The sequence below is a fragment of the Populus nigra genome, chromosome 4 (assembly GCF_951802175.1).
Source record: "Populus nigra chromosome 4, ddPopNigr1.1, whole genome shotgun sequence".
NCBI lineage: Eukaryota > Viridiplantae > Streptophyta > Magnoliopsida > Malpighiales > Salicaceae > Populus > Populus nigra.
In genome coordinates, this window is record NC_084855.1 from 3,765,613 (window position 1) to 3,783,408 (window position 17,796).

Below are 17,796 nucleotides of genomic sequence, written 5' to 3' on the forward strand. Positions count from 1 at the left end.
CACAAATTCTCAAACGATAATGACCGTAAAATAAATATTTTTGACAACTAGATCTAGGAGAAACTTACAAGATTCCAAGATTGATGGCCTAAAAAGCCTTTTTGCTAATGCAAGAACCGGACCCCACTGTTCATGTTACAAAAATAAATAAATAACGAAAGCAAAAACAAATATCACAATCCATTAATAACCCGTTCGCTTCGTTTACGAGTATTTTCATAAAGTATATTTATCATTAAAAGATATTAAATTTATGATTTTTTAATGTTTTTTTCATTAATTTTAGTACAATAACACTAAAAATAAAAAATCTATTCTTCTACCGTAGAGCAGAGAGTACTACTTTCTACCTGGATCGTTGAGTAAATAAAAGGGGGGGGAGATGGACCCCATCAACCGAGAAATGATGACCACTGTATTAAATTGATTGATTGATCTCTCTTTCTCTCTCCCCCTCTCTGTTAGAGCTCGGAGGAGAAGACCAAACCCTCCCTTTCAAGATATATAAAAAAAAAAAAAACGTAAAGAAGAGAAAAGCCGTTTACGAAACTCTCACTAGTCACTACTATATACTATTCCCCTCTCTCTCTCTCTCTCTCTCTCTCTGCTTCAGCTTCGCGTCAAAAGAAAAAATAAAAAAGAAAAACACAAACCCTCAAGAAACAAAAAGGAGTGTCCTTTTCATCAGCAAGGTTCACTTAACTTGTCTCATTCATATCTCTCTCAAAAATCTTTACATGCCATAAGTGAGAGAGCTGAGTTATTCTTATTTCTGAGATCTGAAAGGAAAGTTAGGGTTTTTATTTGGTGTGGAGAGGAGAGAAATGTGGGAGCTTGGGGATTAAAAAAGGAGAAGATCTGAGAAGTTCATGAAGTTAGCAAGGAGTGTTTTGTTTTGTTGTAGTGGAACTGGAAGTGGTTTTGGATGATAGTTGTTTTCAAGTTGAGCAATTGTATTCTTGGTTTTACTGTTGGCGGTGGGAGGGTGGGTGGGTGGGGCTTTCTTCTTCGGTTAAATAATAATTGAAAGATATTATTGTTAGTGTTTGGTTTTTGAGGCTCTTAATTAAAGACTGTATTTTGTTTTCCGGGTTCATTTTTTTTTTATCTGAAGAATGAGACTTTCTTCTTCCTCATCTTCTACAACTGGGTTTAATCAGGTGACTCAAGAAGGTAAAAAAGACTCAAACTTTGGCGTGTTCTTCATTTTTTTACCGCTTTTCTTGCACTTGCATGCTAATTTTAACATGGGGTCCGTGCATGTTGTGCTTTTATAGAGCTTGATGTTGCTTTTATGTGAATATTTCAAGTTTTTACATTGAACATTGAAAATTGCTACATATTTGTGTGTGTATCCTGATTTCTTGCTATAATTGTTGATGTTCCATGCAAATTCATGCAATTGTGCGGGAATGTTTGTTTCTTCTGCAGGGGATAACAAATGTTTGAATTCTGAGCTATGGCATGCATGCGCGGGGCCTCTTGTGTCTCTGCCTCATGTTGGAAGCCGAGCTGTGTACTTTCCACAGGGTCACAGTGAACAGGTTAGTGAAATAACTTTGTTTGATTTCAAACTTGCTGTCAAAATTTAGTACTAGGAGAACACTTATACGCTATGCCTGACAACCTGACATTGATATTAACTTATTCATCATTAAATGATACTCGTACTGCATAATTTGTAGTTTTTTAGGGGTTATTTCACGTATGTTGTTGTTGTAGAAGGGAAAAATCTTATATTTGGCAGGCTAGCACCTTGCTTACATATGTAATTTTACTTTTGTAAATGGTAAAGAGATGTTTGGGCTTCTTTTTTTTTTAATATCGCTTTGCATATATTCTTCTTTGTTGTCTGTATTAAGTTGCATATTTGCTCTTTTTTCTGTGAAAACTAAGTGTCTTTTAAGTTCTGTATAAAGTCGTAGAGGACATATATCCTACTTTAATAGTGAGATATTAATGCTTCTTTAGCTAATCTCATGTACGCACAAGCATGTAATTTCTGTTTTTCACCACTCTGCTAGCATTTTAAAAGAGTCTTCCATTTTCTGTTTAGGTTGCTGCTTCCACCAACAAGGAAGTTGATGCTCACATCCCTAATTACCCAAGCTTACCTGCACAACTAATCTGCCAGCTTCACAATGTGACCATGCATGTAAGTGATTTGTTCTTAATCTGCTTCTGATTGGCATAAAATGCTGCTATTGAACTCAAATGTTTTATGTTTTAACTACAGGCTGATGTTGAGACAGACGAAGTTTATGCTCAAATGACCTTGCAGCCCTTAAGTCCGGTATTTTTTATTCCTAGCTTGGATTTTGAGTTTCCTTGTCTTGTGCTGTTTTTCCTGCCTTGACGCACATCTTTTCCAGGAAGATCAAAAAGATGCTTACTTATTGCCAGCAGAGCTAGGTACTGCCAGCAAACAACCGTCTAACTATTTCTGTAAGACATTGACTGCAAGTGATACTAGCACTCATGGAGGGTTTTCTGTTCCTCGAAGAGCAGCTGAAAAAGTCTTTCCTCCTCTTGTGGGTCCCGCTTTCTTATTCACCTGTTTTTGTTTGCATGATGTTTCTGCAGGTTTTGAGCTCATTGCCATCATTCTTTATCAATTAATTTGTTTGTTCTATTATGTTGCTCTTGTAGGATTTCTCTCAGACACCTCCAGCTCAGGAACTAATAGCGAGAGATCTTCATGATAATGAGTGGAAATTCAGACATATATTTCGGGGTGAGTTTTTGTATAATGAAAATTTTCAAGATTGTGTTTTTGACATGTTTGGAACAATCATTTTTCAATATTGTTTGCCTGGTACCCTGTTTGTATTTTTTTTTCTTTCGCTCATCATGATTTAGCTGGGCCGTTTTCATATTTCTTTGAATTAGAAATCACTTTTGGATCTTTGGATATGTAAGCAGTACCAGTGACATCTTTGATATTGTTGATTGCACTCTTGTGAGGACCGAACTCCAAACCTGTAATAAAATCTCAGATAAAGTAGGAACACCAACAAATTCCTGAATAGGAAACTAGAGTGAATATTACTGAATGACAAAATAGATTGGATTCTCAATCAATACTTCTTTACTAAGAGGCAAAACAAAACTAAGTATCCTAATATCAACTAAAATCTCGCCTAATTAAATTAAATTAAATTTTCAGGCACCAATCTTTGAAGTTTTGCTTTGTTCCCCATCACAAATTTAATAGATATGACAAGTTCATATGGCTGCCCTCAATCACCAAGTAAACAAAAATACTCTTGTTTACTTGGTGACTGTAAGTTGTGCTTTGTAATTCTTATGTTCATAGCTTTCTAATTATGGAATATGAAGATGGGAAAAGTCTCACTTGATATTGAAGAAAAATACATATGCGGAGGTGCTTGTATTGATGAGATGGGATGGAATATTGAGCTTCTATGTCTTTCAGAACTTTTGTTCAATATTATCCTTTTCTTGTTTGGATTTGGAAATTAAATATGAAATTGAATGCTTGGCGAAAAATAAAGTAGTACTTTGGTAAATGAATGCTTGCATATGTTACTGGCTTATCTTTACTGCTGGGCAATGATTATCACTTTGGTAAAAAGTAATGTGAGTATAGTGGATATTCTTGCCAAAGTGATGGGAAGAAACTGGCAGGATGTTCAAAGAGCAAATTCTTGCTTCTCATAACCTCTTTCCTGTGAATTTTCAGGACAACCCAAGAGGCATCTTCTTACAACAGGATGGAGTGTGTTTGTTAGTGCAAAGAGGCTTGTTGCTGGTGATTCTGTCCTTTTCATTTGGTAGGATATTTCTCAACCCTGACTAGATGATTTAACTTATTTTTACAGCATGTTAACATGGATGGGTGTGTGGAGAATCAATCTGCCTAAGATACGCCTCAATCTATCCTGATGGCAGCTTAAAAATATCCAACAAAATGCTCTCTGTTCTTTGATCTGTATTTTTGGATGTGAACTATAGAGATTTAAACTAGAAGTATTACACATGTACCCATTTTTTTGTAAGAGGGGACTAGCCAGGCTGTGTCCAATCCCTGCTCGCAACTGTATGTACAATGCAGCTTTGTGGCAATCATCTTCCTTTTGGCTGACCTTAAATCTATTGAGGCTGTAAGTTGAATGGTCATCAAATCCAGTGGCAATCACATTCTAATCAACATTTTTCTTTTGCCAGGAATGATAAGAATCAATTACTCTTGGGTATTCGGCGAGCTAATCGTCCACAAACTGTTATGCCTTCATCAGTTTTATCAAGTGATAGCATGCACATAGGTCTTCTTGCTGCTGCAGCGCATGCAGCAGCCACTAATAGCCGTTTTACAATATTTTATAATCCCAGGTAAAATTAACTTCTAGTACAACATTGAAAATACTTTAATATTAGAATGTAAATATTGCTCATTTATGTTGTTTGATTGTAGGACCAGTCCTTCGGAATTTGTCATTCCCCTGGTCAAGTATATTAAAGCAGTATACCATACAAGGGTTTCGGTGGGCATGAGATTTAGGATGCTATTTGAAACAGAAGAGTCAAGTGTCCGCCGGTAAGTCTGCTAGCAGTTTGACATGGAATTGATTCTCTAGGACAATGCCTTACTTTGTCATTTTGTTACTGGTAATTTGTTATGCTGCTGTGACTCTTTAATTTTGTTTACAATATTGCATGCTCAACAACCTTTTACATTCTTACAGAGCTATGTACCCAGCCACCCCTTTAATGTGTTAAACTGCTGGTGCTTAGAGTAGTCTTAAAGTACCCTTGTTGCTTACTCATTGGCTTAGAGGTGCCTCAATTGCACTTGTATTTTCACTCTTATATACAGTTTCTGCAATTTTTCTATTGAAGTGATGGAGATAACAAAATTTTTGGCCTGTAGTGCTTCGGGTATAATGAGATGCAATGTGGAATGGATGTGTGTGGTGCAGCCTTCTCTTTTGTGTGGCATCTAAGAATTCCTAGTGAGTGATGCCTAGGAGTCGTAGTGCTGTTCTAGATATTTCTATCCTTGGTCTAATTGCTATCATTTTTCAGTTCCATTTTTTTAAGAAATGACACCTATCTTTGGCCTTCACCTGGTAGTTTAAAGTTTTCTGTCAAGTAACCATTTAAGATGTTCGAGCCTCTCTAACCTTGTGTTCAGGAGTTCATATTGTACTGACGCCCATAATTTATAAACTAATCCACGTTTCAAGTCTGATGTGAATTCATTTGAAGGTGCACGCAAACTATTTTAGCCCATATTTGGCTTTCAAGTAATAGCCTGTGGTTTTGGGTTGAGTGGTCATTTGATAAGTTTGAGCTATTTTCTTATAGTCATGCGTTTTCAATTCTTTTTTTTTTAATTGCTACACCACCTATACCAGATTAAATTAGCGTTTTGATTGTGTACTAATTGCTCAGATTGCCTGTACATCATCGTTTCCAATTTTACTCCCATTTCATTTGCTGGCTCATTTTCTCAGCTGACTTCACTCAACTCGCTCACTTTTTTATACATTTTACCTCTTCTTTTAAGTTTAATGATGGATCAATACTTCTCTTTTGGAGTTCGTAAACACAAAAGCTTCATAATCATGTGGGATGCTATTTTATGGTGTAAAGTACAAAATGGATTTCCAGAACATTGCGTTCCTGGTTTGTTGCCTTTGCCCCAGAGTTGACAGCCAAGGAAGGGAAGTGTATTCAGTTAAAACAAATTTTGCTGCAGAATTGCCAAAACCAAATTTTCCAACAGAAATGCAAATTGTCTTTCACATTAAACTGAGGTGATTGATGGATGCAGACTGTAAGAAGGATGAAAATGAAATATGCATCATGTATAGTGATGGACAGCTGCTGAAAATGTTATTGAATACCATTTATAGTCTCTCCAATGATATAGTTGTCGGGGAACATTTGAGACAATACCACTTTTCTAACTCTTAAAACTAAACCTGGTTTCCCCCCCTAATTCCTCGCACCTGGGTCTCAATTCATCATCAGTTTGTTTCGAGTTAGATCTTCTGTTGTCTTGTCTGAAACTAATAGTATAGTTATTTTTATGCAGTGTGGCAGTTAGATATTTGGAATCTTTATTTTCATAGGGTTCATAAGCTAATAGTGCTGTCTCTTTATTTTTTGTGCCACGTCTCCTTTGTCTTATTTTTACACTTCCATTTTCCCAGATGCATTTTTTTTTCCTGCCACTTTCAACAGATTCCTGTGATGTCTACTGACTCCATTATGTTTGATTCCAGGTACATGGGTACTATAACTGGTATTAGTGATTTAGATCCTGCTCGGTGGCCAAATTCACATTGGCGCTCTGTCAAGGTTTGGTGGAACTTCATTGTTTTTTGTACTTGTATCTGTGAAGCCCTTTTTTTAATGATTTATTCAGAGTTTTTCTTTATTGTGCAATTTTAAACAACTTTTTTACTGCTAATTTAGGTTGGCTGGGATGAATCCACTGCAGGGGAGAGGCAGCCAAGAGTGTCTTTGTGGGAGATTGAGCCGTTAACTACATTCCCAATGTATCCATCTGCCTTCCCTATGAGACTGAAAAGGCCATGGCCATCTGGGCTACCGTCTTTCCATGGTATGTGTCGTTGCTGTTCAGTGCTAGGAAGTAAGATGCTATCTTCATGAATCAAATATGAAGTTTGACACTTAAATGATCCTTTTTCCCTCCTGAATCTTCCAAAAGCAGGTCTGAAAGATGATGATTTGAGCATTAATTCACCAATGATGTGGCTTCAAGGAGGGGTTGGAGATCTGGGAGTTCATTCTCTGAACTTCCAGAACTTTGGTGTAGCTCCCTGGATCCAGCCAAGGTTTGAAGCTTCTATGCCAGCTCTACAACCTGATGTGTACCAAACAATGGCAGCTGCTGCACTTCAAGAAATGCGAACAGTGGAATCTTCCAAACTAGCATCTCAATCTCTTTTGCAGTTCCAGCAATCTCAAAATTTATCTACTGGACCTGCTGCTTTGGTTCAGAGGCAGATGTTGCAGCAGTCAAATCTTCAGAATGCTTTTCTTCAGAACTTTCAAGAAAACCAGGCTTCAACACAGGCCCAGCTACTGCAACAACAGTTGCAGCAGCGCATTCAGTATACTGATCAGCAGCAGCAACGGCATCAACCCCAGCTGCAGCAGCAGCAGCATCAGCATCAGCATCAGCATCAGCATCAGCAGCAGCAAGTTCAACAGCCTAAACAACTGAATGAATTGTCTGCTCAGCAGCAGATCCCAAATGTAATTTCAGCTCTGCCTCATCTTACATCAGTTGCACCATCCCACTCTCCATCTTTGCAGGCAATTCCTTCCCGGTGCCAGCAGCAGGCCTTTTCAGAACCACTTGGGAACCCGATTGCTGCATCCGGCGTTTCTTCAGTCCCCAGTATCATGGGTTCATTACCCCAGGATAGGGGTCACTTGCTTAACTCAAATGGATCCAACCCTGTCAGCTCTTCTGCCTTGTTATCAAAGCAAGCAGCATTTGGTCCTCAACTTTCTTCTGGAGCTGCTCCTGGTGTGCTACCCCAGGTGGAACAGTCGGGAACTACACAATCAGCTGTGTCCGATCTTGCTACCTTGCTAGCTCCATTCTCTGGAAGAGAGTACTCTACCTATCAAGGTGCTAATGATCCGCAAAACAATCTGCTGTTCGGAGTTAGCATTGACTCTTCTACATTCATGCTTCAGCATGGTATACCAAACCTGAGAAACATTGGCACTGAAAATGATCCGTTGTCTATGCCATTTACTGCTTCAACTTTTACAAGTGCTACTGGAAGTGATATTCCACTTACTTCAGACATGACAGCTTCAAGTTGCGTAGATGAATCAGGTTTCTTACAATCCTCTGAAAATGTGGATCAAGTAAACCCTTCAACAAGAACCTTTGTGAAGGTAATTTTTTATCCTTACGTGTGTGCACATATGGAAATGTATGCATACATAAAGTGGCTATATAGGTCTTCAATTTGCAACTATATCTTATGATAACAAACAAATTGGTATATATGTAGAAGGTCTGCCATTAATAACATTAAGTCATGCACAGTATGAAAATTTAATCTGACTTGTGGAAATTGTTGTAAATAATTCAAGGCATGCTGAAGTAGTATCATAAACAATCATGGTTGCCATCTGGATAAAAGCACCCAATCCCTTTTCTTTTCATTGCCATTTGATTGTACTGTTTAAGTAATCTTGATATGGTTTATGTGATGTACAACCTATGAAGCAGTAAATGAATATCTCCTTGTAACTGAAAGTGCTTTAATTTTAATGAGCTATATTGTACAAGTATCGGTATTTGGTACAAATCTTTTTTGAAAGGAGGTTATTCACGGTTTTGGTGCTTCAGTCTGCAACAAGTAATTGTAATTTGCCTCTATGTAGTCTGTGTTTCATGGCAGCTATCATTTTGTTACTTAATAAAAATAATCTAATTTTAACAGGTTCACAAATCAGGGTCCTATGGGCGATCACTAGATATTTCCAAGTTCAGCAGCTATGATGAGCTGCGCAGTGAGCTTGCTCGTTTGTTTTGCCTAGAAGGCCAATTAGAGGACCCACAGAGATCAGGCTGGCAGCTTGTATTTGTTGACCGGGAGAATGATGTGCTTCTCCTTGGTGATGATCCTTGGCAGTAAGTCCTTGAATTGTTTCTGGCATTCTTTTATTTTTTTATATATATAAATAGTTTTCCAAAATGGCAATTTAGAACAAAAAACTTGAGGCAATTCTATAATCACTTTTTCCATTAGGTCGCTTTGATGACTAGCAGTGCTTGGGCTCCATTGCCCTTCGTTGCTCTATTGATTACACCAATTCACAAGGTTCTGTTTGGGAGCCATGTATATGTTCAATTTCATACGGTGTTCCTTTATTGATCTTCAATTTAATTGTTCACTAACTGTATATGCTTTCATTTTTTCTTTGAAAAATCTAGTTGCATACACTTGGGTGTTAAAAATGTGGGGTGGTCCTGGATGCTTATTCTTACTGGTCAAGTAGAGATAATAACTCCAGAGAATAAATCTTATCTAAAAGAAAAATGAGAAAACGAAATTTGGGAACATACTTCCTGGTCCTAGCAGTCCATGCACACTTGTGACGAGGACATAAATTTATCCTCCAACTTCAGTGGAATCAATTTATGAGAGTACAAGTGTGACTGAACCTCCTGGGAGGCATTTGCATTATTATTTCTTGTTACTTGAGAAATCTGTTTGCTTGTTGCTGGCATGTATACGTCTGATCTTGTTGGTTTACAATTCATTGCTGATGAACATCTTTTTCCAGGGAATTTGTGAACAATGTCTGGTATATCAAGATCCTATCTCCCCTTGAAGTGCAACAAATGGGTAAAGAAGGTCTCATTTCTGCAGCTTCTGTGCCAAGCCAAAAGCTTTCTAATAGCACCAGCGATGGCTACATGAATAGGCAGGATTTTAGAAACTCAAGCAATCCCGATGGCTACTTGAATAGACAGGATTTTAGAAACTCGAGCAATGGGATTGCATCCATGGGATCTCTTGACTACCAAGGCAGATGCTCATAAAACCAGAAATCAAATGAAAATTAATTGTGATGTGAGTAACTATTTTATGGTGACTGTCACTTTTTTTGGGTGCGTAAAGTGTTGTGCATGGTCAAGTTTATCCTGCATATTACTGTAAATTGTAATTTAATAGAAGGAGACCTTCTCTTATCACACTATACTATGAACGTCATGAAAGCGTTAGGAGAATGGCAGCATAGTGGTTTGTTTGTTACCCTTCTCGTGACTTGTGAGATGATCCTGATATTTTAAAATATTGACCTTGGTCAGCATTTTCATTTCATTTTGTGATTCGTAAATACCCCGTGATTCATTTCATTTCATGTTTGAGTAATTAACATTTCTATTTTGAAATAACTTGGTGCACTTTCTAGTAGATGAACTAGTAATTTCTGTAGTTTTGGATTGATAAACCGTTGTCCTTTTTCTGGGGTGGTGGCTGGGGATCGCAGTGGTCTGGTCAGTTCGCTAGACAATCTTGCACACAACTGTTGCTAGATGTCTTGAACGATCCAGGGTGAGGCTTCAAGTCTTTTCATTTTCAAGTAGAATTGGGGAATTAAGATCTTCCACCCGCTTGAATGAATCTGATAGTTTGTTTAAGATCATGTTACTGGATGAGGTTTCTTAAATACTTGTATTCCAGCTGTGCTCGTCTTTTAACTCTCTGGTTTGATGGGTTTAATTCATTGGCGCACTTGCTTCAATAATTGATGTTTTTATGTTCTGTTCTGAAACTCTCTTCTGAAGCATTAACCTTTTTTCAGACATAACTTTTTTTATAGACATATCTTATGTGATAAGGGTGATAATAATCTTGAAGCTGTTACGTCAATAATAAACTGCTAAACTGCTAACGTGTTTTATAAAAACACTGATAAAATTATTTTTTAATAATTTTTTTTATCTAAATTTATTTCTTATATTAACTAAATTAATCAGATAATTACAAAGAAAATCTAGATAAAGTTCTGTCATGAACAAATTATGTTCTTACCTAACAAAGCGAAATTTAGATTCTAGATTGCTCAACCTTCAACAAGTTGTAGCAGGAATTCCTTTGTTGTATCTTCCAATTAACGGTACTGGAGGGAGTCATGAAACCCCTTTAAAAGAGGAAGACAAAGCACGGGAAAAGGAAGAAAAAGCGTCTTGGCAGTCAGTAAGGAGCTCTGTTTCCTCAAGTAGTACTGAGGTGTTTTTAATCTCTCATCTCATAAAAAAAAAGTAGATAAATAGATTGATGTTCAAGAATGTTTTTTGGACTAAGGATGATTTTTTATTTTTGACCAATTAAATATTTTTTAGGTTAAATATAGGTTTATTTAAGTTTACAAAGAATCTCTTAAATGTTTTCAAATAACAAGATTGAAAAATGAGTTTTTTGAGTTCAAGAAGTTGTATCATTTGGCTGAAATAAAACTAGTTGATGATTTTTTTAAAAATAAAAATATGAATTTTAATATATATATAAAAAAAGGATGGTTAGTCACGATATCCCACCCACCAAATGCTTTGTTCTATGGTTTTTTTCCTTTAATTTTAATTAAAAACATACTTGGGATATATTTTAGTAAATATCTTTTTTTTTAATTTATTTTTGAATAAAATTATAGCATAATTTTTATAATATTAGCAAGCATTTTTTTCTATAATCTTTCATATAGTGGTTCCTCACCCTGCCTTTCTCATGCATGTTTATTTTTATTATTATATAATTAAATAAAAAATAAATTTTAAAAAACAAAGTTATTAAACCTTAAGAGGTTCATGACTCGAGTTGCGGTTTGACATGTTAACTTGAATCCATCTAAATACAACCATCTTGAAAAAAGCTTTTGACGTCAAATTGAGTTTTGACCATGTCGTGTTTGGACCTGCTAGATCAATCTTGTCACATCAATGAACTCTTATCTAATTTAATTTAAAATCTGAATTGGGCAAAGAGCTAGGTTGAGAGGGTCTCTAAATTGACCCACCAGGTCAAGTTGGGTTTAATAACATTGTAAAAAAAATTTTATATGGCACGAGCAGTGTATTATTCTGATATTTTTAATACATTTAAATCAAAATTATCCAAAATTTTATTTTTTTTTATTAAGAATTTTTTTATGATCATGATAAGTTGTTGTTTTAAAAACAAATATTTTGATTAAAAATACCCAAAAAAGAGCCGTTTGTTGATAAGATAAAAGGGTTTTAATAAGAGATATACCTTTTTAATCTTTATTTTAAATCATTGATTTTTTACATTTATTTTGATAGCTTTTTATTTTATTAAATAAAAATATAAAACAAAAATGTTATATATTTTTTATATAGAAAAAAGTATTAATGGCAAAAGGATATTTTACTAGTAAATTATCTTATTTCAATAGATTTTAAATTATCACTTTTTTTACGAGAAAAAAATATTCACATAGAATAAGATAACAAAATTTTAAAGGTTTCTGGGACATGAAATTAGATATTTTAATCAGAATTCATTCATCAATTTCATGACTTAGTTTTTAATTAACATTGATATTTTTTAAAAAATATTTATTAATACATATAATTTTTTATTTATGTTATTAAATATATGTATCAGTTTTCAATTCATAAATTAAAAAAACAGGTCCACAAGGTCCACGCATTCCTTTTCTGTGGAAGTAAAAAAAAAATCCTTCCAACCCTACAGCAAAAGCACGGGTCAACTTAGTGGCTAAAAGTATGACCATGAGGTGGCGAAGGGTTGATACTTGGATCCCTCTGGCCTCACAACTTATGCTAGAATGAAGATTAGGTGCACGCACGTGCTTTGACCTACCACGTCGCAGGTACCGTGAAAACTTATGGGAAAGCCCCTGCGTTTGCCGTTTCCTGCCTCCCACCGAAGTTCACAAGCTTATTTGAAAGTAGGGTGATGATCCCAAGTTCATTTGAGAGTAGGTTGATGAGTGTTTTTAAAGTATTTTAATTTAAAGATATTTATTTAATTTTTAAAAATTATTTTTGAATTTAAAAACACTAAAAGATATTAATTTAAAATTATTTTTTTAAACTTTAAAAAAATACTTTTAAAATAAAAAAAAAGGAAGAAGCCAAAATACCATTCCATTAAGACCAGACTACTTCAGTCAGGGCCCGGTCCCACGTGCTTTCTCCACACCTACACTTGATTTCCTCATCGTTTATAAATATTGTTGGTTGGACATAAAAGGACAGGACAGGACAGGACTAGATGACATCCTGCAATGCAAAATAAAGAGGGTACTTGGGATTCTAACAGGTTCTTGAAATTCAGAGTGTGACAGACTGACAGTGACGTGGTACAATAGTATGCGTGCCACATTCGGAATTTCAATACAAGAAAGTTGTTAATGGACTCCCACTCAGAATTGAAATCAGGTGGCAAGGCATGAAATGGGTTAGCTTGAGCTACTCTTCTCCAGGCACCTCTGCGTTCAATATTAGAATGGTAGTTAAGAATTTCAGCGGACAATTATATAGCGAAGGCTGCAAGACATATGCTAGCTATAATTATATATAAACTGACAAACCCTTCTAACAATTACTCTGCTAGCAGTTCTGGCACAATTAACCAACATGGGCGAAGAATCAGGGTATCAGCCGTTGTTATTTGGACCCGACTCCCGTCTTCCAGATTTGTCATCTGTTGCAATTGAAGAATTCTTGGAGCACGGGCCTGTGCCTTTCCGATGGTGGCCGCGTCTTGTTGCATGGGAGTCAAGGGTCCTTTGGCTCCTATCTGGCTCATCTATCATTGTTTCCGTGGCCACTTTCATGCTTAGTTTCGTGACCCAGATGTTTTCAGGGCATTTGGGTGCATTAGAGCTTGCTGGGGCATCTATTGCCAATGTAGGGATTCAGGGTCTTGCTTATGGAATAATGGTATGTCTTGTCTTCGTTACTTTATGTGACAGTCAAATGAAAATCTTAATTCTGGTTGAAGCGTGCTCTTAGATCCTCCTCCGGGAGCTTGAATTTTTGAATTGAGATTGATTTTTTATATATATACTATTTGGATGATATTTTTATATGCAACTTAATTAATTAAGAATAAAATAAAGATACAAAGCTTAAATTGCTTCTTTCAATAAGTTTAATTGCTGCTTTCAATAAGTTCTATATAAGTTGTAATCATGCTTTATAACCTTCTAACTTTACTAATAATAAACAGTTGGGAATGGCCAGTGCCGTGCAAACTGTCTGCGGCCAAGCCTATGGAGCCAAAAAGTACTCTTCAATGGGCATCATTTGCCAAAAAGCAATTATATTGCACTTGGGAGCAGCTTTCCTCCTCACATTCCTTTATTGGTTTTCGGGACCAGTGCTGCGAGGTATAGGGCAATCTGACAGCATAGCAGAGCAGGGCCAGATTTTCGCTCGTGGCCTGATACCTCAGCTATATGCATTTGCATTAAGCTGCCCTATGCAGAGGTTTCTCCAAGCTCAGAACATAGTAAACCCTCTAGCATACATGTCTGTTGGGGTGTTCCTGCTCCACATTCTTCTTTCGTGGATCGTTGTTTATGTGCTGGAATACGGTCTCCTAGGAGCAGCTCTAACACTGAGTTTCTCTTGGTGGTTGTTTGTCATCATAAATGCGCTTTACATTGTCCTGAGCCCATCTTGCAAGGAAACCTGGACTGGCTTGTCTATCAGTGCTTTCACAGGAATATGGCCTTATTTTAAGCTTACAGTCTCCTCTGCTGTCATGCTTTGGTATATAAAAGATTCACAACACTTCATGGTTTAGTACTGATTTCTACATTCTAATTACTTTGGATATTGATACTTCATTGATAATGCAGTTTGGAGATATGGTACAGCCAAGGACTGGTGCTTATATCAGGACTTCTCCCTAATCCAACAATATCACTGGACTCTATTTCTATTTGGTATGCCAACTGCTAGCATCTTCATTTCCCACTTGCACAATGCCATTCTTTTTTACAAGTTCTAACTTGAAATAGAAATATCCCCAGCATGAACTACTTGAACTGGGACATGCAATTTATGCTAGGCCTAAGTGCTGCTACCAGGTTTGTCAACAACTCATACGCTTCCACTGTCATTAATCAAGGCGTATATACTTTGATTCAATTCAATCCATTCAGTTTATTTCCGTTGTCCTGAGCTACCTTCCCGCATTGAATAAAAAGGCATAAACAAATAAGATGGCTAGAATACTAAGAAAATGCGTACCGTCTATTTCAAACCAACGAGTTTTTTGAGTTGAATTGCAGCGTTCGAATAGGCAATGAGCTTGGAGCAGGTCATCCGAAAGTAGCGAAATTCTCGGTGATAGTGGTGAATGCCACTAGCATAATTATTAGTATAATTTTCAGTGCAATCGTTCTGAGTTTTCGAGTTGGATTAAGCAAACTCTTTACAAGTGACACTGCGGTTATAGATGCTGTTTCTAATTTGACTCCCCTGCTTGCCATCTCCGTTTTTTTAAATGGCATTCAGCCTATACTCTCAGGTCAGAATGTTACATTTTATGCATCAACTCCTGTTAAAGGCTATAACTACGAGGAAGAATAGACTAATCATTTTTCTTGTTGAATTTCAGGTGTGGCCATTGGGAGTGGATGGCAAGCTATTGTAGCTTATGTTAACCTAGCCACGTATTATGTAATTGGTCTCCCAATTGGATGTGTTCTTGGCTTCAAAACCAGTTTAGGAGTTGTTGTAAGTTTCTCTCCCGTGCATTACTTTTTCCTTCTTTGGATTAATTTGAGCCCGAGACCATCTTCTTATCGAGGGACGGAGAGGTCACTGGACTAAATCCAGCGATTGATTGTCCTGAAATCTTGCTTACAGAAGAGAATTCAGATAAATCCATGTTAACTTGTTTCAGGGGATTTGGTCGGGGATGATCACTGGAGTTTTCTTGCAAACAGTAACTTTAATTATGCTTACTGTCAGAACAAACTGGAATGCTGAGGTAATTTAATTCATGTGGTGTCAATTACTTTTTTTCCCCCTTCTATGTTGGATTGAATCGGGATTCATTGTCATTGTTGTTAAAAATGCATTCACAGGTTGAAAAAGCAGCAGAACGTTTGAATGTTTCAGCCAACGAAGAGTTCTCCAGCTTGGTGGATACCATTTAGGTTGCATTTCGGCGGTGTCTGACGATCAAATGAACAATACAAATGAGAAGAGATAGAGAGATGTCTGGAGAAAATAAAGACTAACCAGAGTATCTTACAGACATTTCCATAGATTCCCACTTTTCCTTTTTGTTTCTCTTTCTGCTTTTCAAAATCCAACAATGGAGTGATAGTAAGACATCCTGAGCCCGACCCATGTAAAATTAACTGAGAATATGGTTGGATAGACTTGTTTTGTTCCAGCAGTTCATTACGTTCTGAACTGTTACAATTGTGGCTGGTATAATAATACACCATGCTCCTTGGTACTGAAAACAAGCTACATCGTCATTGAATTTAAACAAGCTATATAATTACATTTAATTATACTCTTTGAAATATTAGTAGAAACTTGATTATTTTGCCTTCAATTTAAAAATCATTATTGTTATATAAATATATTTTTTTGTTAAAAGAATCCTTATATTTATTTAAAATAACATAAAATAAAAGTATTATAAAGAAAATATAAATAGCATCCCATATTAATTATTTCTCTAATATTTTTTGAAAAAAAATGAAAAAATATATTTGCTAAAAAAAAATTGATATAAATATTTTCATTGGAATGATGATGACAAAAAGTTCCAGAAATCTTACAACACCTGGAAACTACATTTTTTTCGTAATCATTGATCATTAAAGACTAATTTGTAAAATCTAATATAACTATTACGATCCTGGAATTGATAACAATCTTGATTTTTAACTCCAGGGCTTAAACTATAACTTTTCGAACTCGAGGGATAAAAGTTACCTTTCTTCGTAGTTTTCAATTTTTACAGTGAAATTTTACGGTACCCGTGAAGTAATTAATGATATTTTATTAATTGTTTTATTAATTTTTTTTATAAAAAAATACATACAAGTTAAAAAAAAATTAATGAAAATGTTTCTATCATTTTTAGTGGGTTATTAGTTTTATTTTCTCTTTTTTTTTTCTGTATATATTTCTTTTCTCGAGATGAATTTAGAAAGTAATTAATAGAATACCGTTAATTATTTTTTTGTTTGTGCATGTCAGGTGCTATGCTATGATAACCAAAACCACTTTTTTTCTTCTATATTATACATTTATTTACGAAACTTAGGGATTCTTGTATCAAATCATAGCTTAAAAATTAATACATCAATCTTTTTAACTAAAGTTTATCAAAACCCCCCATGAATTCCCACATTTCAAACCAATATTTACCAAATCAGTTTCATAAATCTTAACCCAAATCATCTCTCCAAAACCCATAAATCAAACTTAGTATTTACCATACCATCTTCAACGACAAACCCATGACCTCAAACATCCCATGCAAATCAAAATCAACTCCTTTTCACCTTGATGCTCATTTTCTCATGCAAGAAAAAAAAAATATAGCAAGTATTTATATATACGACGGAGACATGAGGTCGAAAGAAACCTTAAAAGTCCAGGAAATTAGGAAACTTATCAATATTGGCCTGTCTTAACCAATTTTCAACAGCAAAATTAACGCCAAAAAAGCCAATATGGAGCTAGGGAAGTCAGGGCAAAGATAAGCAAAGAGGGATTATGAACGAGTATTTTTAGAATATTATAATCAATTAAGATTTTAAGAGGAATTACTGTAGCAAATTAAAGAGGAGACCCTTTGATTTGCTTCTGCTCATTTTTTTCAAATTAATACTCTTGAAATGATTTCAAATATAACAATTGTTTTAACCTTCGAACTTGAATTTAATTGCAAGGTTTCAAGTAGCCTGCTAATGTTTTGTGAAACAACTATTATAAATTAAAGGATAAGGATGTAATCGCAAAGAATTTAAAGTCTGAGCACTCATGTAAATAAGCTTTAACCGATGATCGTGAGTGTTTGGAAACGTGGTTGTACTTGCGTTTCTAAAAAATTTAATTTTTTTGCTAAAAATTAATTTTTTGTATATTTTAGATTGTTTTGATATGTTAATCTCAAAAATAAATTTTTTTAAAAAAAAATATTATTTTAATATATTTTAACATAAAAAATACTTTAAAAAATAATTATAGCTACACTTTCAAACAAAGTTATCACAGGAAACCAGAATAGTTAA

General features: G+C 35.4%; 2 protein-coding genes across 4 annotated transcripts; both read left to right on the forward strand.

Moving 5' to 3' along the window:
* The first annotated feature begins 486 nt into the window (after window positions 1-486).
* LOC133692358 (auxin response factor 6-like) lies at window positions 487-9,851 on the forward strand. Of its 3 annotated transcripts, none has more exons than XM_062113240.1 (14): window positions 487-1,173; window positions 1,432-1,544; window positions 2,057-2,155; window positions 2,237-2,293; window positions 2,373-2,531; window positions 2,650-2,734; window positions 3,704-3,794; window positions 4,189-4,353; window positions 4,442-4,558; window positions 6,252-6,327; window positions 6,445-6,592; window positions 6,701-7,908; window positions 8,463-8,653; window positions 9,310-9,851. In XM_062113240.1, exons 1-14 carry the CDS (start codon window positions 1,116-1,118, stop codon window positions 9,566-9,568), a joined length of 2,826 nt encoding a protein of 941 aa, XP_061969224.1. In that variant the 5' UTR covers window positions 487-1,115; the 3' UTR covers window positions 9,569-9,851. The 3 variants fall into 3 exon arrangements, with proteins under 3 accessions (XP_061969224.1, XP_061969222.1, XP_061969223.1); XM_062113238.1 differs by having other exon boundaries at window positions 488-1,173; window positions 4,436-4,558; XM_062113239.1 differs by having other exon boundaries at window positions 488-1,173; window positions 4,436-4,558; window positions 6,704-7,908.
* A 3,236-nt stretch (window positions 9,852-13,087) lies between these two features.
* LOC133692662 (protein DETOXIFICATION 41-like) lies at window positions 13,088-16,011 on the forward strand. The gene is made up of 8 exons (XM_062113762.1): window positions 13,088-13,462; window positions 13,752-14,296; window positions 14,386-14,472; window positions 14,560-14,616; window positions 14,821-15,059; window positions 15,150-15,268; window positions 15,438-15,524; window positions 15,622-16,011. Exons 1-8 carry the CDS (start codon window positions 13,157-13,159, stop codon window positions 15,691-15,693), a joined length of 1,512 nt encoding a protein of 503 aa, XP_061969746.1. The 5' UTR covers window positions 13,088-13,156; the 3' UTR covers window positions 15,694-16,011.
* The last annotated feature ends 1,785 nt before the right edge of the window (window positions 16,012-17,796 follow it).